Below are 26,129 nucleotides of genomic sequence, written 5' to 3'. Positions count from 1 at the left end.
GGTCTCCCTAAACTAATCTAGGTCTCCTAATCCAGGGTCCTCGATGCCCTCCTGTTTCTTCTCTGTTTCTTACTCCCCTAGTAAGTTTATTCTCTCAAAGATCAAGCCTGCCTATTTGATTATTCATCAGTGAATGAGTAAGAGACGCTGTCTTCCAAGCTCTCTTATACTCTATTGCATCATGTTTACATTTTTCTCCCTCTTCTTTGCCTTCACTTCCTCTCCCTCCTTCTCCTCAACCCACAGATGGCTATTGGCAGGTTTAGAAATTTGATAATGAACCAAGAATGAAAAATAACAGGAGAATTTCTACATCTCTGTATGAATAAACATGACTCTGTGTGGCTCACTGCATCTGCAGGTATGATTCCATATTTGTATTACTCCGTTGCAACACAAACTCCAGAAGGCCTAGCCCTGCAGATTAATCTCCGCCTCCTTCTCTGGCATTCAGAATAAAAGCTCACCAGAAACATTTCAAATGCACAGTAGTTCTCATCTTTTTTTGCAGCTTGGAACCTGAGTGGAGATTTGAAGAAAACTGGATTGGATCACCAAGTTTCTTTCACAAGACCGTCTGGACAGGTTTTATCTCATTATTGCTGACATAAATATTTAGATTTTAGATATAGCAAATATAGAATGCAAATTATTTATTACAAAACTGTTTTAAAAAGGAAATATAGAGATAATGAAGTTTTTATCAATACTTTAGTCACTTAATAATGTACAACAGGTAAAGCTTTATTAAATCATTTATCATTAAAAATAGTATCTTGTATTTATATAATGCTTTGCTGTTTAAAGAGTTTTAACATAAAACTACAGTATCCTAATTACCTTGTAAGTCCTGCATGTTGGAGATGTTCTCTATTTTACTGATAAGGAAACAAAGCAACAGAGTAGAAAAGTTAGAGGGGAGACTGAATTCTAGTCAGGTGTTTACTTCTGTGAAATATATCAGAAGAAGTCTATTACCACCAGAGGCCTTGAAAATATTACTATCACTTTTAAGTGAGAGATATCGGATACACAAGAGCAGAAATCCAAGTCCTTGGTAAGTTGTTGACAGGTAGACCATTGTCAGGATAGTACTTATTTTATCTAGGAGACTTTAGTGGAACCTAGAGAGCCCGAAGAGATTTGATCTAACAATTAAATAATTGAATTTAATAGGATTTTTTAGCATCTATTTTGTGACAGTGCTGAGGTTCTGGATAGAATGATATACAAGAGGATATTCTCCAGTTTCAGCCACTTTGCTCAAATCCAAGTAAGTCGAAGAAAGTGAGGCTGAAGTGAGCTCTTTGCATCTACACTCACCCTGGTATTCAGCACTTATCACTGGGTTTGGTAACAACAGAGGAACTCAGACAGAGAGTACTTGCTGAATTAAAGGCAGATTGAGAGTGGAGGAGGGGAGGATGGAGAAACCCAGAAAGAAAAAGAGGAAGGAAAGAAGAAATAAGAGAAATATTTCTTCCTTCAACTGAATTTATGAATCACAGTTTTAATAATTTTTGTTCATGTTTCTAGACAACAGTAACCTACATACTCAGTTAGGAAATGAACTTGACAATTTCTAACTGAAATGTCTTTTGAGAAAGAAAAAAGCAGCTAGAGGTGAATCTATACATTGTGATGTGAGATAATTTACTAAAAGAAGTTAGGTAAACAAAGCAAGAGATTTTATTATATGCCACCTAGTTTAACTCAGATTCAAACTGACCATGAAGGGTCAGCCAGAAGTCAGTCAACTGTTTGATAATAAATCAGCTACTCCTGATTGACTATAAGCCAATTCTTACAAACCTGGCAGAACATCAAGAAAGTTGTTCACATGAATAAACAAATCAACAGACAGGGCAAGGGATGCCTTCCTCACACAGTTTTTTCTAGTGATTTTATGAGCAATAGACTTCTATGCAAACCAGTAAGAAAGTTAAAGACAACTGGAAATACATGATGGGAAAACTGCAGATATATTCAATTTATAAATAAATAATAAATTACTAGCTATACATCAGTTAGGACAAAACAACACTCTTGATGGGCAAAATCGATCAAAATGATTAAAAGAACCAATAAACTTAAGAAATATGAAAAATTATAAAATATCTATGAAATACAGATTTTAAATAATATATATTCAATTATGAAAGATTACAACAATTTCCAATACTGATGATGCAGTGAGAAAATAGGCAATTTCATATACCATGCAAATGTGCACACTCTTTTAGTGATTTGTTAAAGACAATTGCCAATTTCTTAAGTGTGTATACCTTTTACTTTGGCAATTCCATCATCACTGCAAAGATAAGTGTGAAAAGACATATGCTCGAAGAAATTTCTTGCAGTTCTATTTATATTGGAAAAAAGGAACAACAAGGATTCGCAACAATAAAGAGTTGTATCATCTATGTTACATCCATACTATGGATTGCTATGTGTTATTTATAAGAATAAAAACAGAATTTATGTACCAGCAGCAAAATATGTTCACATCATACAGTTCAGTATAAAAACAGAATACAAATGAATGTAAAATAGAATACAAATTAAACTACATTCATAAGTGTATAGATTTTATATATACTTAAATATTTAGAAACATAAAAACAGCATTATTAGGAATGATCATGTCTTATGTGTAGAATAAAGAGAGCACTTTCATTTTCTCTATATCACTTAATGTTTTCAACATGTCAAAAATAAGGATATTTATATATGTGCATGTTTACATGAATGCATGAATGTGTGCGAATTTATCCTTCCTTGTGTAAAATGGATATGGTTCAATCCTCAAAGAGTCTCCTGCAGGACAAATGTAACCTGATCTATAATGATGTCTGCTTTTTCATAGAACCTTATGACATATGCATAAGGTTTTAAAATAAAACTTTTCATGTCTGGCAAAAAGTGTCTAATAAATAACATGCATTTTCTTTCCTAGGGTGGTTGTAGAAAAAAAATAGGCACTTCTTACAGTGAGGCCAGCTGGAAGGCTATTTTCATATTCAGTCAGTAGTTGTTGAGCTTCCTAAGTAGGGCAGTGACCATGAAGATAGAAAAAAGAAGAAAATAATGGAGATGGAATCAATGGGTTTGAGTGCCTGGTGCTAGTGGGGGAGAGATGGGAGGTAACATCTGAAAGTTTTCATCTCCACTGTTTAGCCTGAAATGTAGTAGGGGAAACACTACCAGAAGGAGCTTTCAGTGTAAGTCAGTGGTCTAAATACTTGGTTTGATTTGTAGGTCACATCTTTCTAAAATTTTACCATCAGTTATTTCTTCCTTTGGGTTAATGCATTTGTTACAATATCTGCTAATTTCGCTTCCTCTTTAGAGTATACTTCTCATAGTTTGGGATGCTCTGTATTAAAGGAAACACATTAGGTGACTAAAAGAACTACTGCCTCCAAGAGGCTTCTGTTATGGTATGAACTTTATGAAAAAGACACTAAAAGCCACAGCAGTCACAAATGTATAGGCGTATAACAACTTATCTGGCAGTTTTTTGGGCAAGGGTGGATATTAGCTGTAATGCTAATATCAAAGAAGGACAACATTTGTTGAGATACTATATCACAAACTCAGAACGGGGTAAGTTTGGGGAGTAAAAATGTAGTGAAAGAAGTTGAAAGCCAATAAAGGAAAGTGTGCTTAATTAAAAATTTTAAGACTAACTCTGAACATGAGATGATTTAACATGGGATCAGGAGAGGAACTGTCAATGATAACCATGTTGTTTAACCTTATAATTGTCACACAAATCACTCAATGGGAGTGTCGACTTCTTTACTGATCAAGTGAGAGAGAAAAGTATAAGTAATGCTAGGGGTCACACAGGAATCTTCTCTACCCTCAAGAATCCGTCTTAGACATATCCATTACAGTGTCATTAATTTCATCTTCTTTTTAATACACTCAACAAGCATTTGATTTTTTTTTCATTAAATGAAACATATTCAGGAACTAAGGAAGCTCTGACTTTGATATTTGGCAATAGCTATCAAATGTGACCATCAATCTTTATTGTTATTTAATGTATACAGAATTAATCAAAGTGATTATTTGCCAAAGTATTGTTGTATTTTCTCAATCTCTTAGCTTTTTTATATGCCCCATCAATTTTGACAGAGAAATCGAAGGCTCTGTTGAATGTATCACGCATTTTGTACATAGTTTTGAAACATCTTACTTTATTGTGCTTTGTACTTATTCTTTCATATGTTAGACTTATTAATAGGATTAGAAACTCTTAAAACACCAAGGCTATGTTATATCCTTCTTTAATATGCCTTTACCCCATATGCTCAACAGCTAAGAAATGCTAGACACCCAAGAGAAACTCAATGTACAGGGCTATTATTAATGTTAAAACACTTTAAAGTACATACAAAGTGGAAAGCATACCTTTTTTTCTTTCAGTGTACCACTATATGATGAATCCTTCCAAACCTGCCTATTTAGATTACTTTGGCAGAATCCATGGAATTCTACTGTATAAAGAATTTATCCAATATTGGCATGACGTGGAGGCATTTGAGGCAAGGCCAGATGACCTTGTCATTGTCACCTATCCCAAATCTGGTAAGTCTCTTTGTTAGGTCAAAGTTTTTCCCTTTTCACCTAGAAATGACAAACCCACCTTGACTGGTAAATATTGAGCCATTCACCCCTCCCACACTCATTCTCTATATTAAATAAGGACAGATATAGCAGTTTTGGTATAGACATAGAAAAAGTGCATATGATAGCTCTATTCTAAGACCACAATCTGTACCTATAATTTGAGCAGCAAATTGACAAATGGGTATTGTTGGCCACTTTAGGAAGTCACATAATATAGATGGATGAATATGGAACCATAACTAAAATTTAAAACTACCCACTGTGTTTACCTTATTTCATTATTGTCATTGTTGTATAGACAAAGTATAAGCAATTTTCACAGATTTTTTAAAACTTAACAATTTTTCAGCTAACCAGCTCCTCTTTATAAAGTCCATCTCTGAAACTCTATTTACAAGCAACATCTTTCTTCCTGAAATTAGCTTGTTAGTCATAACTCTGGAGTCTTACAATCCTAGATCTTTAGAAATTAGAAAGGTCCAGTACAGGCTTCTTCTCTATCTTCTCTATCTCTATCTTCTCTAACTGTTCCAATTAACACAAGTATGTCAAACACTAAATATGTCTTTGACTACTCTGACTGTAAAGAGCTCCTGCATTTCTCTTTCTTGTCTAGATCTATGTCAGCACAAAACCAGTCACATGAAGAGGACACCTGAGAGCTACTCCAGAGTCAATTTCTCTTACTTCTGCATCTCCCATATTCAGTCAATCAATGTGTTTTGCCCATTTAGTCTCTTAGATATGCCTCACAGTCAGTCTCTTACAGGTCTCTTGTCACCTTTCTTATTGACCCCTCACTCCATTGTTTTATTTACTTTGGCTCTAGAGGAATTCTTCCAAAATATAACCATGATAATCTTGCTTTCTTGCTTAATGTATGCTAATGCCTTTGAAAAACTTTTAGAAAACAACTTGAACTCTAGTATGAACTACAAGGCTTTTTAGACTCAGTGTCTGGTTGCTGCTGTAAGCTCATCTCCACACATCCCTTCAGGTAGCCTCTGATTTAGTCTTTATAATCTACATCCAATTTGTTTCCTTGCCTCTTTACTATTTGTAAGTATCTGGCCTTTGATTAAGAAAAGCAAACAAACAGATCTTCTGTCTGGTAGACCACTTTCCTACCTTACAAAACTTGTGAATTTATGCCAATAGTTTGTTAAAGCTAAGCTCAATTATCATGGTATCTTGAAGGCATTTCTTGTGGAAACATCACGGCAGCAGCAGAAGCACACAAAGTTCCACCTTTACAGTCCTTTGAATCCCTGTGACCATCTGTATTACAACATCTTAAGGAAAAAGAAGTGCTGTAATTATTGAGCATTCTTTCTGACTTTTCAGAGGACCTTTGAACATCACAGGACAAGGACCAGATTTATTCTTTTCTATATACTCTGTAGTAGGACTCAACCTGAGGCATAGAAGCTATCTAGAAAATTTGTGGATGAAAGCATGGTTACTTTTTAGATGTAAAAATTTAGTTCCAAGACTGTTAGCTTGTACAATGTCACAATTCATCATCGACAAATTCAGATTTCTACCACAGGTGTATCTTATTACAATGTTCTTTATTTATTGATGCTATGTTAAGATCCTACAAGATTAAATTTTAGAGAAAATATTTCTTGAGTCCTGTGGTTATTCTGGCATCTTTCAAATACTATTGCATTGGTAACTTCCTATTTTATCCAACTATAAATCTATCACTCCCTGCATCATCAGCTATCCATCATCAGTGGGAGACTCAGATTTGTTTAATTTTTTCAGGCACAACATGGGTTAGTGAAATTGTATACATGATTTATACAGAGGGTGATGTGGAAAAGTGCAAAGAAGATGCCATTTTTAATCGAATTCCTTACCTGGAATGCAGAACCGAAAAGGTGATGAATGGTAATGCTTAAGTTAATTTTAAAAGCTATATACACATATTTTAAGTGTGGATGTAAATGGTACAAGGAAAGAGACTATAAGCAAAAGTGGCAATTAGTATTATGTCTTCTACATAAGAAAGAATGTAAATTTAATTTTAAATCTTGACAGAGTTTATGGTATAGCATATGCCTGGAATAGAGAGAATAAGGATAGCTCTGACATGCTTTCAGCAGAGCCTAGTAATATGTGAACACATATCTCTTTATGGGATGTATGCAACAGTACTTTAAATGCAGGAAAATATCCATAAAATTTTCAAGGATATATGCAAAAATATTTTTATCACAGATTCTTTTAATATTATGAAAAATTAGAAACAATATATATGTTAGTCAACAAAAGAAGAGTTAAAAGTGATATGAAATCATTAAACATGTTACGATGACATATGTTTCTTGACATTGAAGTGTTGCTATAATATATCAAGAAAAATGCAATTAGGGGACTTCGTTGTTTGTCCAGTGGTTAAGACTTCACCTTCCAATGCAGAGGGTGCGGGTTTGATCCCTGGTCAGGGAGCTAAGATCCCACATGCTTCACGGCCAAAAATCCAAAACATAAAACAGAAGCAATATTATAACAAATTAAATAAAGACTTACAAAAATGGTCCACATGAAAAAAATCTTAAAAGAAAAGAAAAATGTGATCAGAAGATATTAAATATTTCATCTGTGTGTGTGGTATTTGTATGGCTGTGAGTCTGGGCGTATAGACATCTTTGTATGGAAGGATACTTACCAAAACGTTAATAATGATTTTTTTCAAAGGTGAAATTTTATTTGATCTATTTTTTCTCTATAATTTTCTCTACCTAAACTTCTGTCATAGTGAATATGTATTATTATTATGAAAACAATATAGAATATATAGTTACTTTTATTTTTTTAATCTATGAAAATCCATATAAATATTTATAATTTTTGAAGTTGTCTAACTTTTGTTTTTTTAAAAAATTAGGAGTAAAACAATTAAAACAGATGGCATCTCCTAGAATAGTGAAGTCTCATCTGCCACCTGAGCTTCTTCCAGCCTCATTTTGGGAAAAGAACTGTAAGGTAACCAGAGTCAAGTGTTCTTAGAACTTCACCGAACTCAAAGAATTTTACAATGATAAAGTTATGTAGCATCCTAACTGTGTCTTTTACACACTTGTTTACTTATTCCTTCATTGAATCTATAGACATTTTTTAAATGTGGATCATAGTCAGTATAGTCAAAGAATCTAGATTTCAGTTCTAACTCCAGAGGTAATTCTGAGAAAAACAGGTAAACTATCTAAGCTTCAGTTTCCTCATCTATAAAAGAGAGATAATAATTGCATTCTGCATAGAGTTGTTATAAGGATTAACTAAAATAATTCTTGTAAAGTGCTTAACATAGTACCTAGCATGTTATAAATAATATATGGTAGCTACTTTTGTATTTGCTGTTATTAGTAATTGCATTCAATATACTCTTTTTGAAAACTATTGTGCTTGGCATTGTGAGGCATGCAAATGAACTAGACAAGGACAAACCAGACAAAAATAGCATAATAATTATTTACCGAGTGCCTATCCTGAGCCAGCAATATGACAATTAATAAGATGCATGCAATCCTTGTCTTCATGGGCACATGGTCCACAGGGGCAAAGTGACAAATAAAGAAACAATACATAAGGTACTATAAGTCAAGTAAGAGAATAATTCTAGCCCAGACATTGAGGGAAGAGAAGTTATCCAGGAGCAAGTAACATCTCAGTTGATATATGAAGGATGTATAGGAATTAGTCTATATAATCCCAGAGGCAACCCAAGGTGGGATGTGAAACCAGTTCAATTTAGCTGGAAAGCTGAGTGTCCATACTGGCTGGATGAGTGAAGGTAGATAAGCTGGGTTTGTTTATAACAGATATGGAAGCCAATTTAGAAAGTTTGGGTTCCACTTTGATGATAATGAGGAGTTACAGCCATACTAAGCTGCTGATCTATATGATCAATTTTGCTTTTTAGAAAGAATAATACATGGAATCCTAAAGTACAGGCAAAACGTTGTCTTAAAACACTGAAGCCATTTCTCAAGACCTTAGTAGCTTTATTAGGACACACTATGACCCATACTAAACATATAAGATATTAAAGTACTATACGTAGTCATTATTGACAAAAAGGGGATCTATCTGAGTCATGAAACATTTCCATTTTGTACACTGACGTAACAGGGCATATATGACATTTTCTGGAGATCCATGGTGCAAAATTTTGAAGATTCCAATGGTTTTTGTTTGTTTGTTTGTTTTTATCATAGGCAATCTTAGAAAGATCACATACATGCTGCTGAAATCATTCCATACATAAGAGCTCTCTCTTTAATAAATATTATTCATATATCTTTTGGGAAACATGTCATTACTATTTTTTCAAGAGATTTGGCCAAGTTACTTTTTTTCTTTTGAGAATGGGATGAAGCCTTGATGTTACCTCCTTTATTTATTTATTTTTAAAAATTAAAAAAGTATATTTTTTATAAATTTATTTATTTATTTATTTTTGGCTGTGTTGGGTCTTCATTTCTGTGCGCAGGCTTTCTCTAGTTGCAGCGAGCGGGGACTACTTTTCATTGAAGTGCACAGTCTTCTCATTGCAGTGGCTTCTCTTGTTGCAGAGCACGGGCTCTAGGCTCGCAGGCTTCAGTAGTTGTGGCATGCAGGCTCAGTAGCTATGGCACATGGGCTTAGTTGTTCCATGGCATGTGGGATCTTCCCAGATGAGGGCTTCAGCCCATGTCCCCTGCATTGGCAGGTGGATTCTTAACCACCGTGCCACCAGAGAATTCCCCCCCCTTTACTTTTAAATGAAAATACATACTGTACCTTTATAATAGCCTCAGTCTTCACAAAACTGCTGATCATCTCACAGATCATCAAAGACTAGGAGACAACTGGATGGATTCACATCCTGGGTACTTCCAGGGTGATTCACTGGTAGACAAGAAGAGAAGTGGATTGAGACTGTTAGTAAAAGTGTGTTTGAAGTGTTGGACTAGAAACTTTAAGTGATAAAAAAGAAGAAAGTAAAAAAAAAAAGGGAACACGCTAATAGATAAAAGAAACAATTGTGGTCAATAAACTTGAGAACTTGGAGTTGTTGCAGAAGAGGTATATTCCTGATAAGAAAGAAATAATAAAGAAACAGGACTGTCTTGGAAGAAAACATGGTGTTCAAGGACAAGCCTTCAGAAACTTTAGGGTACTGACAAGTTTCAAGATTTGGCTAAAAATATTGTTAGTTGAAGTAAAATAGAGGTAATGATCAATGACCACATGAACCTAGAGAATCAGATGGTTCATGCATACAGACACTAAAATTATACAGTGTGGTGAAAAGTTTTGGTATGGAGAGTAACACTATAAGGCAGGTGTTCAAATCTTCAGTTAAAGCAAGGGAATGACCACAAGCTTAAAAATGTCACAGCTGGTTGAAGTATGAATTATTATAGGATCAGGGGATTTTCAAGTGTAGGAATTTTAAGATAGCTTATGATCCCAAGTGAATTGTGGGCAAACTAGAAACTTTGACTTGAGAGAAGTGAGTGGAAAGACCTAGATTTACCTCGAAGGCAGGAAGAGCATGTGCAGTGAAAAGTTAGGGAAGAAAATAGGATCTTCCAAAAAAGAGATAAGACAAACTGATGGAAGTTTAAGGAAAGAGGAATTGCTTTAACTTCCCACCTTCCCCTGCCCCACATCCTGGAGAATAAAAACTTTTATGGAGTACTTGGAGCAAAGGTTTAAATATGGATAGTATATTTTTAATTTAATTTAATTTATTTATTTATACAGCAGGTTCTTATTAGTTGTCTATTTTATACATATTAGTGTATATAAATCAATCTCAATCTCCCAATTCATCCCACCACCACCCGCACCCCGCTTACCCCTCTTGGTGTCCATACGTTTATTCTCTACATCTGTGTCTCTATTTCTGCCTTGCAAACCGGTTCATCTGTACCATTTTTCAAGATTCCACATATATGCGTTAATATAGGATATTTGTTTTTCTCTTTCTGACATACTTCACTCTGTATGACAGTCTATAGGTCCATCCATGTCTCTACAAATGACCCAATTTCGTTCCTTTTTATGGCTGAGTAATATTCCATTGTACCACATCTTTTTCCATTCATCTGTTGATGGGCATTTAGGTTGCTTCCATGACCTGTCTAATGCAAATAGTGCTGCAATGAACATTGGGGTGCATGAGTCTCTTTGAATTATGGTTTTCTCTGGGTTAACACCCAGTAGTGGGATTGCTGGTTCATATGGTAATTCTATTTTTAGTATTTTAAGGAACGTCCATGCGGCTCTCCATAGTGGCTGTATCAATTTATATTCCCACCAACAGTGCAAGAGGGTTCCCTTTTCTCCACACCCTCTCCAGCAATTATTGCTTGTAGATTTTCTGATGATGCCATTCTAACCAGTGTAAGGTAATACCTCACTGTAGTTTTGATTTACATTTATCTAATAATTAGTGATGTTGAGCAGCTTTTCATGTGCCTTTTGGCCATCTGTATGTCTTCTTTGGAGAAATGTCTATTTAGGCCTTCTGCCCATTTTTTGATTGGGTTTTTGTTTTTTTTAATATTGAGCTGAATGAGCTGTTTATATATATTGGAGATTAATCTTTTGTCCATTGATTCATTTGCAAATACTTTCTTCCATTCAGAGGATTGTCTTTTTGTCCTGTTTATAGTTTTCTTTGCTGCACAAAAGCTTTTAAGTTTCATTAGGTCCCATTTGTTTATTTTTGTTTTTATTTCCATTACTCTAAGAGATGGGTCAAAAAAGATCTTGCTGGGCTTCCCTGGTGGCGCAGTGGTTGAGAGTCCGCCTGCCGATGCAGGGGACACGGGTTCGTGCCCCGGTCTGGGAAGATCCCACATGCCGCGGAGCGGCTGGGCCCGTGAGCCATGGCCGCTGAGCCTGTGCGTCCGGAGCCTGTCCTCCGCAACGGGAGAGGCCACAACAGTGAGAGGCCCGCGTAACGCATTAAAAAAAAAAAAAAAAAAAAAAAAAAAGATCTTGCTGTGATTTATGTCAAAGAGTGTTCTTCCTATGTTTTCCTCTAAGAGTTTTATTGTGTCCAGGCTTACATTTAGGTCTTTAATCCATTTTGTTTAATTTATTTAGTTTATTTGTGTATAGTATTAGGGAGTGCTCTAATTTCATTCTTTTACATGTAGCTGTCCAGTTTTCCCAGCACCACTTATTGAAGAGACTGTCTTTTCTCCATTGTATATCCTTGCCTCCTTTGTCATAGATTAGTTGACCATAGGTGCATGGGTTTATCTCTGTGCTTTCTATCCTGTTCCACTGATCTATATTTCTGTTTTTGTGCCAGTACCATATTGTCTTGATTAGTGTAGCTTTGTAGTATAGTCTGAACTCAGGGATCTGCTTCCTCTGGCTCTGTTTTTTTTCCCTCAAGACTGCTTTGGCTATATGGGGTCCTTTGTGTCTCCATACAAATTTTAAGATTTTTTGTTCTAGTTCTGTAAAAACTGCCATTGGTAATTTGATAGGAATTGCATTGAATCTGTAGATTGCTTTGGGTAGTATAGCTATTTTCACAATATCGATCTTCCAAACCAAGAACATAGTATATCTCTCCATCTGTTTGTGTCATCTTTGATTTCTTTCATCAGTTTCTTATAGTTTTCTGAGCACAGATCTTTTGCCTCCTTAGGTAAGTGTATTCCTAGGTATTTTATTCTTTTTGTTGCAATGGTGAATGATATTATTTTCTTGATTTCTCTTTCTGATCTTTCATTGTTAGTGTGTAGGAATGCAAGAGATTTCTGTGCATTAATTTTTTTTTTTTTTTTTTTTTTGGTATGCGGGCCTCTCACTGCTGTGGCCTCTCCCATTGCAGAGCACAGGCTCCAGATGTGCAGGCTCAGCTTCCATGGCTCACGGGCCTAACCGCTCCATGGCATGTGGGATCTTCCCGGACCGGGGCACGAACCTGTGTCCCCTGCATCGGCAGGCGGACTCTCAACCACTGCACCACCAGTGAAGCTCTGTGCATTAATTTTGTATCCTGCTACTTTACCAAATTAATTGATTAGCTGTAGTAGTTTTCTGGCGGCATCTTTAGGATTCTAAATGTATAATATCATGTCATCTGCAGTGACAGTTTTACTTCTTCTATTCCAATTTGTATTCCTTTTATTTCTTTTCCTTCTCTGATTGCCATGGCTAGGACTTCCAAAACTGTGTTGAATAATGGTGGCAAGAGTGGATATCCTTGTCTTGTTCCTGATCTTAGAGGAAATGCTTTCAGTTTTTCACCATTGAGTATGATGTTTGCTATGTGTTTGCCATATATGGCCTTTGTTTTGTTGAGGTAGGTTCCCTCTATGCCCATTTTCTGGAGAGTTTTTTTTTACCATAAATTGGTGTTGAATTTTGTCAAAAGCTTTGTCTGCATCTATTGATATGATCATATGGTTTTTATTCTTCAGCTTGTTAATACGGTGTATCACATTGATTGATTTGTGTATATTGAAGTATCCTTGCCTTCCTGGGTTAAATCCCACTTGATCGTGGTATATGATCCTTTTAATGTATTGTTGGATTCTGTTTGCTAGTATATTGTTGAGGATTATTGTCTCTATATTCATCAGTGTTATTGGTCTGTAATTTTTTTTTTTTTGTAATATCTTTGTCTGGTTTTTGTATCAGCGTGATGGTGGCCTCATAGAATGAGCTTGGGAATGTCCCTTCCTCTGCAATTTGTTGGAAGACTTTGAGAAGGATTGGTATTAGCTGTTCTCTAAATCTTTGATAGAATTCACCTGTGAAGCCATCTGGTCCTGGACTTTTGTTTGTTGGAAGATTTAAAATCACATTTTCAATTTCATTAGTTGTGCCTGTTCTGTTCATATTTTCTATTTCTTCCTGGTTCAGTCTTGGAAGGCTATACCTTTCTAAGAATTTGTCCATTTCTTCCAGGTTGTCCATTTTATTGGCATAGAGTTCCTTGCAGTAGTCTCATGATGCTTTGTATTTCTGTGGTGTCCATTGTAACTTCTCCTTTTTCATTTCTAATTTTATTGATTTGAGTCCTCTCCCTCTTTTCTTTGATGAGTCTGGCTAAAGTTTTATCAATCTTGTTTATGTTCTCAAAGAACCACGTTTTAGTTTTATTGATCTTTGCTATTGTTTTCTTTGTTTCTATTTCATTTATTTTTGCTTTGATTTTTATGACTTCTTTCCTTCTACTAACTTTGGGTTTTGTTTGTTTTCTTTCTCTAGTTACTTTAGGTGTAAGGTTGCATTGTGTTTTTGAGATTTTTCTTGTTTCTTGATGTAGGAATGTATTGCTATAAACTTCCTTCTTAGAACTGCTTTTGCTGCATCCCATACATTTTGGATTGTCATGTTTCCATTGTCATTTGTCTCTAGGTATTTTTTGATTTCCTCTTTGATTTCTTCAGTGATCTCTTGGTTATTTAGTAACGTATTGCTTAGCTTCCACGTGTTTGTGTTTTTTATGCTTTTTTCCATGTAATTGATTTCTAATCTCATTGCATTGTGGTTGGAAAAGATGCTTGATGTGATTTCAATTTTCTTAAATTTATCAAGGCTTGATTTGTGACTCAAGATGTTATCTATCCTGAAGAATGTTCCATGTGCACTTGAGAAGAAAGTGTAATCAGTTGTTTTTGAATGGAATGTCCTATAAATATCAATTTAGTCTATCTGGTCTATTGTGTCATTTAAAGCTTGTATTCCCTTATTAATTTTCTGTCTGGATGATCTGTCCATGGGTGAAATTGAGGCGTTAAAGTCCCCCACTATTGTTGTGTTACTGTCAATTTCCTCTTTTATAGCTGTTAGCATTTGCCTTTTGTATTGAGGTGCTCCTTTGTTTGGGTGCATAAATATTTTCAATTGTTATATCTTCTTCTTGGATCGATACCTTGATCATTATGTAGTGTCCTTTCTTGTCTCTTGTAACATTATTTTAAAGTCCATTTTGTCTGATATAAGTATTGCTACTCCAGCTCTCTTTTGATTTCCATTTGCATGGAATATCTTTTTCCATTCCCTCACTTTCAGTCTGTATGTTCCTAGATCTGAATTGGGTCTCTTGTAGAAAGCATATAGATGGGTCTTGTTTTTGTATCCATTCAGTGAGCCTGTGTCTTTTGGTTAGAGCACTTAATCCATTCATATTTAAGGTAATTATCAATATGTATGTTCCTATTACCATTTTCTTAATTGTTTTGGGTTTGTTTTGTAGGTCCTTTTATTCTCTTGTGTTTTCCACTTAGAGAAGTTCCTTTAGCATTTGCTGTAGAGCTGGTTTGGTGGTGCTTAATTCTCTTAGTTTTTGCTTGTCTGTAAAGCTTTTGATTTCTCCATCAAATTTTAATGAGATCCTTGCCGGGTAGAGTAATCTTGGTTGTAGGTTCTTCTGTTTCATCACTTTAAGTATATCATGTCACTCCCTTCTGACTTGTAGCATTTCTGCTGAGAAATCAGCTGTTAACCTTATGGTAGTTCCCTTGTATGGTATTTGTCATTTTTCCCCTAATGGTTTTATAATTTTTCTTTGTCTTTAATTTTTGTCAATTTGATTACTATGTGTCTCTGCATGTTTCTCCGTGGGTTTATCTTGCCTGGGACTCTCTGCACTTACTGGACTTGGGTAGTTATTTCTTTTCCCATATTAGGGAGGTTTTTGACTATAACCTCTTCAAGAATTTTCTTGGATCGTTTCTCTCTCTCTTCTCCTTCTGAGACCCCTATAATTCGAATGTTGGTGCATTTAATGTTGTCCCAGAGGTCCCTTAGGCTGTCTTCATTTATTTTCATTCTTTTTTCTTTATTTTGTTCCATAGCAGTGAATTCCACCATTCTGTCTTCCAGGTCACTTATCCGTTCTTCTGCCTCAGTTATTTTGTTATTGATTCCTTCTAGTGTATTTTTCATTTCAGTTATTGTATTGTTCTTCTCTGTTTGTTTGTTCTTTAATTCTTTCAGGTGTTTGTTCTTTAATTCTTCTAGGTCTTGGTTAAACATTTCTTGTATATTCTCAATATTTGCCTCCATTCTTTTTCCGTGGTCCTGGCTCATCTTTACTATCATTATTCTGAATTCTTTTTCTGGAAAGTTGCCTATCTCCACTTCGTTTAGTTGTTTATCTGGGGTTTTATCTTGTTCTTTAATCTGGTACATAGTTCTCTGCCTTTTCATTTTGTCTGTGTTTATGTCAATGTAGTTTTCTTTCCACAGGCTCAGGATTGCTGTTCTTCTTGCTTCTGCTGTCTGCCCTCTGGTAGATGAGGCTATCTAAGAGGGTTGTGCAAGCTTCCTGATGGGAGGGACTGGTGGTAGGTAGAGCCGGGTGTTGCTCTGTTGGGAAGAGCTCAGTAAAACTTTAATCCATTTGTCTGCTGATCGGTGGGGCTGGGTTGCCTCCCTGTTGGTTGTGAGGCCTGAGGTGACCCAGGACTGAAGCCTACAGGTCCTTTGGTGGGGCTAATGGTGTACTTCAGGAAGGCTCACGCCAAGGAGTACTTCTGTTGCCAGTGTCCTTGTACCTACAGTGAGCCACAGATGCCCCCCACCTCTGCAGGAGACCCTCCAACACTAGCAGGTAGGTCTGGTTCAGTCTCCTGTGGGGTCACTGCTCCTTCCCCCTGAGTCTTGATGTGCTCACTACTTTGTGTGTGCCCTTCAAGAGTGGAGTCTTTGTTTCCCCCAGTTCTGTTTAAGTCTTGCAATCAAATCCCACTAGCCTTCAAAGTCTGATTCTCTGGGAATTCCTCCTCCTTTTGCCGGACCCCCAGGTTGGGAAGCTTGACGTGGGGCTCAGGACCTTCACTACAGTGGGTGGACTTCTGTGCTATAATTTTTCTCCAGTTTGTGAGTCACCCACCCCCCCATTTATGGGATTTGATTTTATTATGATTGCTCCCCTCCAACCATCTCATTTCAGCTTCTTTGTCTTTTGAGGTGGGGTATCTTTCTTTGTCTTCTTGTCTTCCTGTCAATGATTGTTCAGCAGTTAGTTGTGATGCTGGTGCTCTTGGAAGAGAGAGTAAGAACACATCTTTGTACTCCTCCATCTTGAACCAATCCATGGATAGTATTTTGAGATGCAGAGAATATTCAAGACAGAGGGAACAGCATGAATAAAAAAAGGGATGAAAATTATGAAGTAAAGCGTTGGAAATAGTGGCAGAGTTCCATTCAGCTAATAGGCAAAAAGGACTAGGGAGAGTTTTAAGTAAGGTTGGAAAAGTTCAATATGGCTAAAGATAGCTTTAATGAGAAAAGAAAGTTCACTTTATTTACTGTAGCATTTGGAGCGTTTTATAGTGGGACCTTAAAAATGAAAACCATACTTCTTAGAGTAAACAAAAAGATTTCTTTAAAATTGTTTGAAAATGTATTAACTTGACTAAGACAGGTTATGAGCCTAATCATATCCAGGAAAAAGTGGAGAGTCAAGAGCAGCCATTCCCAATGGCATTTCTCAGGTGCCTGAAGGAGGAAGTGGAAGACCAGAGAGATGAAGTTTACTTTTGCAGCTCTTTTCCAGCAGCACTGAGTGTCTGACCTAGAAAAGACTGTAACGATCTGATGTAACTCATTTGTTTAGTAGATAGAAAATGTAGGTCCAAAATGATTGGTGCTTTGCACAAGATGGTAGAAATTAGTGCCAGAACCAGCGTCTAAAACCAAGGCTACCTGTCTGTTCATTTATTGATGTTTCCTCGCTATATAAAATGGAAACTAAACAAGGTGTGAGTGAAGATTATATTTTTTCACTGGCAGCAACATGCACTTAAAAAGAACCTCATAAACATGATTTTTTCTTCAAGATTGCAAGCAAAAAAAATAACAGGACTTTTTTTTTTTTTTTTGCTATAAGGAATAGTGGTGTAGCATAAAGGCCAGAAGACATTTTACTCTCATTGTGTACATTTATTCTCAACCATGTATTCTGACTAAGCTTCAGTTTAGTTGCTGTACTTATAAATTGGGGATAATAATCTGCCTCATCCGTTTTATATCAATGGAATTTGAGACACTCAAATAAAATATGTGAAATAAAAATGAATATGGCACAAAAATGAAAAGTGAGAACGAACGTTGAACAATAATGCAAAAGATGCTGTCACTTTAGATTATTTAAGGAGTTTTCTTCTTTATAATTTTATATATTTTCTACAAAAAATATGTGTTATGTTTATAGTTGAAAACATAAACATTTCCTTTTTAAATCTTGGTGAGACTATATTTGAAAAATATTAGCTGATTTAATATCTAATTTCATCTTCTTAGATCATCTATGTTTGCCGGAATGCCAAGGATGTGGTTGTTTCTTATTACTATTTCTTTTTAATGGTGACTGCTAATCCAGATCCTGGTTCTTTTCAAGATTTTGTGGAAAAATTCATGGATGGAGAAGGTATGAACAGTTTCTTTTTCTGAATTCTTTCAAGGTAAATGATACAAGACAAATGGCATCTCTGGGCAAATTTTTTGTTGTCCATTCTGGTCTGTTATCCTTCCTAGTCCTTAATTAAAACACAGAAATTCTAGAAGGCCTTGAACTTTAGCACAAGCATAGAGTTTCCAGATGCGGATGGAAAATTACAGAACCTGGATACTCTAGTTTGGTGCCTACAAATAAGTATACAGATGTATGTGTGTCCAATTCTCTCTCATCTCTTTTTATTACAGAAGCACTTCACAGTGTGTTATTTCAACTTCATTGAACAAGAGGGGAAAAACAGAGGAGAGAAAATGTTCATTTGTTTCTAAGAAAAATTTCAGATACTACATGGGGCCAGAATTCACAAAGAAGTCTGAATATCTACAAAGTTCTTACTCATTCTAACTACTGTGCAGTCTGAATAATTCAACTAGATTTCTCAGAACAGTGTAAGAGCTACCTGAGCAGAAATTCTGGGAAATTTTGTCTTTTTATTTAACTCCCAAGTAAAGCAACTTGAGTATTCAAATTTGAGAAATAAAGGGTTCAGGAGAATCTAGTATTAACTAAAGAAGGCCATTCTAATCCTGTAGTAATCATTGTAAGGAAAAAAGATAATAACACCATTTTTATATGCACAAAATTTAATATTGACTCAGTGAAAATGTGGTATATGTGCTTTATGCTTATCTCTACATTTGGAAAATTTTATGCTAAAGCATCATGAATAAAATACATGTCCCAAGATTATCAAACAGGTGCTATAAGGCAGAGAAAGATAATGTACCTCTGCAAAATGAACGAATAAGATCACTATAAAAATCATTATATGACTTTTTCTGTAAAGAAACAAATGTAACAAAACAGAACCAGACCTACCCACATATACAGAAACAAACTAGTGTTTACCACAGGGGAGGGGGATGGGGAGGGGCAAAATAGATGAAGGGGATTATGAGGTACAAGCTGCTAGTTATAAAATAAATAAGTCACAGGGAAGTAATGGGCAACATAGGGAATATAGTCAATATTTTATTATAACTTTACGGTGTATAATCTATTAAAATATTGAATCACTATGTTGTACAACCACTATAATATTGTAAGCCAACTATACTAAATAAATAAATAAAAATTGTCAGTAGAGTCAAAGAACAGAAGAGGTATGTAACGATTTAATGCAAAGCAGAGTACTTTGACTCACACATCATTATATTATCATGTCAGATTTTTACTGGGTAAAATACTTGGATATATGTGAGAGAAGATGAAGGAAGAGAAAGGAAGAAACTGTATATGGTCATACCACATCATCTCCAAAATCTTCTAATTTTTTAGAGTGAGAATGATACTAAGGGTCCTTAAGAGGGCACCTCTTACCATTTAAACTGTGAGTGGTATAACAAAAATTATATAGCTGCTAGCTTCAGTTACCAAAGCTAGTTTTTTTGTTTGTTTGTTTGTTTTTGCGGTACGCGGGCCTCTCACTGTTGTGGCCTCTCCCATTGCGGAGCACAGACTCCGGACGCGCAGGCTCAGCAGCCATGGCTCACGGGCCCAGCCGCTCCACGGCATGTGGGATCTTCCCGGACCAGGACACGAACTCGTGTCCCCTGCATCGGCAGGCGGACTCTCAACCACTGCGCCACCAGGGAAGCCCCAAAGCTAGTTTTTAAATGGTACATATGAGACCTGGACTGAATTCTGATCATAATAATGTTTATAATTCCACTACTCAACTCCTTTCACTAACAACCTGATTTCACACACACACACACACACACACACACAACATTTTCAAAGATGCTTTCATGAGCTCTGAATCAAATGGATGGAGTCTTCCTTCACTTTTCCCCTGAGTCATAAACCATGTCATAATAATGAAAGTTGAGAATATGTTTCTGTGGATAGTTTATTCAACATACTGTGCTGCTTTTGCTGCAGAGAAATTTACTTCAGATGTGCAGCTGATCTCTAGTTTTCATTCCATGATCATTTATTTATATTTCTTTGTCTGAAGACTCATTTTCAAGCTATATAAAGATGATGCTGTGTCCTCACATTGTTTTTCTCTCTAATTTTAGTTCCTTATGGTTCCTGGTATGAACACACAAAATCTTGGTGGGAAAAGAGAGAGAATCCACAAGTGCTATTTCTTTTCTATGAAGACATGAAGGAGGTGAGAAACTCAAAACATATGGCAACTTAGTAATTCTCAAAATGTTAGAATTTGACAACATGGTAAACACAAAATTCTGCCTTTAAATAAATGATGCAGCCAACTCCAAAAGTTAAAATAATCCAGATACTTTAGCACAGATTTGAAGCTAGTAAATAAAAACCTTCTGTAAGTGAATACATATAAACCCAAGTCTCAAAAATTTACCAAAGATAAAAGAAGGAATTTGAGTTCATAAAACAAAACAACAACAACATGCACACACATATGCACACAAGGAATCACAATGGGCAAGAAGAGTTAACTGGTCTCCAAATCCATAGAGGTAGGAATTATCAGACAAGGACCATAAAATAACTATGATGAACATGTTTAAAGAAACAAAAGAAGAAATTAAAAATTTTACAAAGAAACAAGAGATTACTAAAATTGATAAAGCAGATTTTGAAGACCCCCCAGCAAAATAGAATTTCTAAAATAAATTTTAGAAACTAAAATTAGAAAATTAAAAGATAGTTTAAATAACAGATAAGACATGGCTAAATAGTGAATTATTAATGTAGAAGATGATGCTGAGGAAAGTCCACAGGATGTACCACAGTGAGATAAACAGAATACTTCAGAAGAGGTAATGAATATATAAGATAGATTAACATGGTCTCACATATATCAACTCAAACTTCCAGAAGAAGAGAGTAAAGAGAATGCTGGAACAACAATATGAAAAAGAGTGAGGACATCACAATTTCTTCTTAATCTGTTTTTTCTTCAAGCTTTTTTAATAATTAGGGTAATTCAAAATAAAAATTACTAGGATGCCTTTTCACATCCACCAGATTGACAGCAATTAAAAAGTCTGACAATAATAAATACCAGTCAGGATGTATGTTAGTGAGAAGTAACACATTTCTGTTAAGAGTATAAAAATATACAAACACTATGGAAACAACGTGTTACCTAGGGAGGGCAAACATGCACATAATTTAAGACTCAGGAATTCCACTAGTAGATATATGCTCTTGAGAAACACTGACTTGTGTGTAGTAGTTTATATATACAGCAACCTTCATAGCAGCATTCCCCACGACCATAAAAATTGGAAACAACCCAAATATACATATATTCAGGAATCAATACATGATTTATACTATTATTCTACAATTAAATATTATATTGCAATGAAAAGGAATACACTTCAAATGTGCACATCAATTGGGTAAAACCAAACCATATGTTGTCTAGGGTTACATGCATGAGTCTCAAATCTACAGAGTAAAGCACAGGATTGATTAGGTCAATTTCAGGATAGCAAGTTTTTTGTTGTTTGTGGAAATTGAAATGGAGAATGAAAAGAATGAAGTTGGAAACTTGCAAATGGAAAAACTCAACCAATTATGAATGTCTTATTGCATATATTGGGTAGTAGGTAAGGGTGCTATATTGATTTTTATTCTTTAAAGCACATATGTGCACATATCAAATAATTTTAAAATGAAAGACAAAATACTGGGTCTTTTTATTAAGGGGTAAGAAATATCTTCCCTCATTCTTTATTAGTACCAAGAAAGCAATTGATATCCATGTCTTGTACACATCTTTGCACAATTATTAAGATTCATGTGGCAGTAATTCTAGAGTTGTTTTGATGAGGACAAATTTAAAATAAAATCATAAGTATTATTTTAGAAACTGAATTATTACTTCTTGATAGAATTTAACACAGAACAAATTGGAATGAGAAGCAGCCATGATCTGTAGTTTATTTTATTACTTAAATTTGTGTTCTGTAACGAGAATATTGAAGACAGTAAATTTAAAAGGCACACGAAAAAAATGTATTAGTTACTCCAACCATTTCGCCCTTCCAAATTGTTCATGTCCGTTTACTCCCTATTTTGGTCAAAAATGGCCGTGTTTAGGTTTCTTCTCTATTTGAGTGAATGAGGAACAGAAGAATAAATGTTTTCTCTTGTTTCTACAACATATCAAGTAGAAAGAGAAAAAGACAGTAACCTTGTTATGTAGAGATACTACCTTTTTTTGTGGAAAACAAGTAAATAAAAAACGTGAGAATACGTATATGGTACAATGGATTTATATAGGGATTTATGGGAGCAAAAATAGAGTTATCTAACTCAAATTGGAATAGTCGAGGAAATTATCCCAAAGAAGGTGATACTTAAGCTGAAGTTTGACAGGCAAGCTGTAATTTGTAGGACAGAGAATTAGAGAACAGCATTCTGTGTAAAGGGAACTATACACCAGAATAAGCATTATAGTTGCTTTTGAGAATCGTTGCATTGAATGATTAAGCTGAATAATAGGGTATGCTATAGAAGTGACTAGAGATGGGGATGTTTGTAGCTATGGTTCATGAAAATCTGATATTGTTCCATGTTGAGTATTTGACTTTTTACATCCTTTCTTAATCTTTCTGGTTCCTTTGCTTCTCACTAGTTACATCAATAAATTAAAAGAAAATTGAAAGCTGTCTGCATATTTTCAACCTCAAACTTGATCTGTCAAAGGGGACTGTAGTCTTTAAGAGTGTTTATTATATTCATAGATAGTATTTATTGAGCATGTATTATGCATAAGCGACTAAAATAAATATTTTATAAACACCATCTCATTTAGTGTTCTAAAAATCTTTGAAGTTTCTTTTATGTTCATTTTATGAATGAGGAAAATTATGCTTAGAGAAGTTAAAAAATCCACTTCCCCAAGAACTGATTTGCTCACTAGAATCCTAATTCCAATATCAGTGGGGGGAAGAGGAGGGAAGAAAAGTTTTCTTTCTGTGTCCTTTTTTATCCACAAAGTAATGTATTCAATTTTAGTAACTGAGTCTTCAAAATATTTTTTTGTTCTTAGAATATCAGAAAAGAGGTGATGAAATTGATAGAATTTCTGGGAAAGAAGGCATCAGATGAGCTTGTGGACAAGATTATAAAACACACTTCATTCCAGGAGATGAAGAACAATCCATCTACCAATTACACAATGCTACCGGATGAAGTCATGAACCAAAAAGTATCTCCCTTCATGAGAAAGGGTGAGATAGTCATGTTATTTGCCTCCATTGCTGTAGGAAATCATAAGTTGAAATAGTTATAGGCAAACATCTATTAAGGTCTCTTCATGCCTGTGGACCCTGCTTGTTTTCTTCAGAGATGTTTCACATTTGAGTGACCAGTTCTGCAGAAGCATAAAATATTAGTAGTACTACTAATAAATTACCATTACTTGTTGATTACTTCGTATATGCAGCAAATTATATTAAGAATGACCAGCAGCCACCCCAGCCTCAGTACTAGCACTAATACCACACTCTACTAGCTATTACTTATTAAGTCTTTGTGCCTTGGTGCTGCATCACATACATCATATAAATTTTATATTCTAATTTTTTAAAATTCTAATGCAAGAGTTAAGAGAAAATTCTATTATCTAATTTTGAGATGAAGACACAAGCTTAGAACAATTAGTCAGCTTTTCCTTAACCAAGTGGAAGGCATTTTTCAAGACTAAATGGCAAATTTCCAAACTTATCAAATTGTATAATTTAAATATGTACAGTTCTCTGTATATAAATTATACCTCAATAAAGCTGTTTTTAAAAAGACTAAGTTTCAAAACACTTAGTGGTAAATACAGCTTGGCTTAGCAAAAATATCAAAATACAATGAAGTGACATCTATTGGGAGGAGGCATGGTGGTCTTGATGAGATATAGTCAGTTTATAAATCCAAAGGTATGTAGGATATGCAGAGTATTGGGACATCCAGTCTTACTGATATGTGAAGCAGAAACAGAACAGAGAAAATCTTGCTCTTGGAACCAAATTATCATTGAGAGGGTCAGGAATTTTGAAAACAATTGGAGTAACAAACCTGCCACTGGGTGAAAATAGGGCACACATGAAAGAGAGTTAACATGCAGAGTAAATTTAAATTATTGAATCCTCAGATTATCTCAGTTTCTTTTCCCATAATGTCTTCATATATTTTTAAGATAAAACAACAAACTTAAAATAATGGCCATGTTTGTAAAGGGCTTTGTACTGTTATACCTTCAGAACCCACATGATTCTCAAGACACATTTTCTATCTTCTGCTTTTTGGGTCTTTTCATTGGGAAAGTTTAGATCTCCTTGAGCTAAAGGGGCAATTGAACAATTGATTAATTTAAAATACAAGGTGACTTCCTTCTGTCAGGGGAGGGTTGGATGTGATGAAAAGCAAAAAGAAGAGCCTGCTAGGCTATTGTAACACACAAGTGGGAAACGCTGAGGAGCTTCTCTGTAGGTGGCAGCAGAAATGGAGAGAAGGCAATGGCTATGAAGAAAGTCTGAATATAAATAAGGAATTACATATTGTGGTTGAAGGATAACTGCTAAGTTTATGCAGTAGATACCTGCTGTTGCCATTAACCAGGTTATGGAAAAAGTCACCAATAAAACGCAATTTTGTAGGGAAGGAAATGAATTTATTTTTAAACTGAGTGAATTTGAGATGCTCATATGGAATGAAAGTGGTCATATCAGGTAGGCACTTGGATATGAAGACGTAAGTCTGCATTTTAATATTATCAGCATGAAGATGATATTTAATATCTTGGGAGTAGGTAAAACATGGATCTCAGGAGCCCCAGCATTTCAGAGGAAATTGGAGAAGAAAAATTAAGTGAAGTATTGATAGCATAACAGGGGAAGGTCAGAGAAATAAATTTGCTGTTTGTTTTGTTTTGTTTTGTTTTAACAATCAGGACAAATCCTTGTTTGCAGTCGCAAATATATAGTATTTATGGTATATATTTTATTTCTATAATTAAGGATTACAAGAATAAAATTTGATTAGTGTTAATGAAAGTGATGTATATTAGAAAATTTCATTATTCTGGCTGGAAGACATAATATTTACTGTTTTTTTTCTCTTTTGTTACAGGGATTGCAGGAGACTGGAAGAATTACTTTACAGTAGCCCTAAATGAGAAATTTGACATGCACTATGAGCAGCAAATGAAGGGGTCTACACTGAAGTTACGAACCGAGATCTAGGAAGGGTTTTCTTGACACATCTGAGATTAAAGTGTTCTTCTCATCATTCCTTACCTCATTTATTTTAGACTAGTAGAGAGTGAGTCATGTGAAAGATCATGATCAGGTTCACATGATTATTGAGATCTTCATATAAAAAAGCAAGAAAGATTTTTTTCCCTGCTGTTATCTTTAAAATGTTTTTCCTTTTCTTTCTTTATTACAAATTATTACACAAATCTATAACCTATGAGAATGATGTAGGAACACACAAATTTTTGAAGTTGTTAAAGCCTCATCAAAAATAATCAAACATTCCAAATTCTTTAACTTTGTTGTTACTTTTTTCCATTTGTTAGTATATATATATATATATATATATATACATTTATATACATGTATGCATAAATATATATATATTTACATGGAATTTGAAAACCTTGAGAGAAAGAACTAAAGAATAAATAAATATGAGGGTATAAATAGATCTGTTACTTCCTTCCTGATATTTTCTTTCACTTTCTGCAAAATGGCTTAATTTGGAATTTACCTTAGTTTAATGTAAATTTGGGGCATAACAGAACTGATTTCCAGACCTTTATAAATAATCCCAACGAGTGTTATTTATGCTTGAATGTCTTTAGCTAATTTGATATAGTTACGCTTTAGTATTATTTCTGTCATATACACAATATTATAAAATTAAGCTCTGTAAAGTTTTAAAGAACGTGATATATGCCAGTAAATAAAATACAAACAAAAGTAAAAGAAGAATTTTTTTTTTATTTAAACAATGTTGTTTTGGCTTATGTCTCCTATTTTTCTCTATTCTCTTGATC

The 26,129-nt window shown here is 34.9% G+C and overlaps 1 protein-coding gene across 5 annotated transcripts; it reads left to right on the top strand.

The window, feature by feature from the left end:
- The first annotated feature begins 503 nt into the window (after window positions 1-503).
- Window positions 504-26,026, top strand: SULT1E1 (sulfotransferase family 1E member 1). 5 transcript variants are annotated; one of them, XM_032631774.1, is made up of 9 exons: window positions 510-585; window positions 1,187-1,273; window positions 4,435-4,596; window positions 6,409-6,534; window positions 7,535-7,632; window positions 17,920-18,046; window positions 20,158-20,252; window positions 23,127-23,307; window positions 25,199-26,026. In XM_032631774.1, coding segments are annotated over exons 2-9 (903 nt in total). In that variant the 5' UTR covers window positions 510-585; window positions 1,187-1,272; the 3' UTR covers window positions 25,312-26,026. The 5 variants fall into 5 exon arrangements, with proteins under 5 accessions (XP_032487668.1, XP_032487665.1, XP_032487666.1 ...); XM_032631775.1 differs by having other exon boundaries at window positions 525-585; window positions 1,177-1,273; XM_032631776.1 differs by having other exon boundaries at window positions 550-585; window positions 1,204-1,273.
- The last annotated feature ends 103 nt before the right edge of the window (window positions 26,027-26,129 follow it).

This window comes from Phocoena sinus, chromosome 5 (genome assembly GCF_008692025.1).
Source record: "Phocoena sinus isolate mPhoSin1 chromosome 5, mPhoSin1.pri, whole genome shotgun sequence".
NCBI lineage: Eukaryota > Metazoa > Chordata > Mammalia > Artiodactyla > Phocoenidae > Phocoena > Phocoena sinus.
Note: the sequence above shows the minus strand (reverse complement) of the source record. Positions and strands in the feature narration are given on the sequence as shown.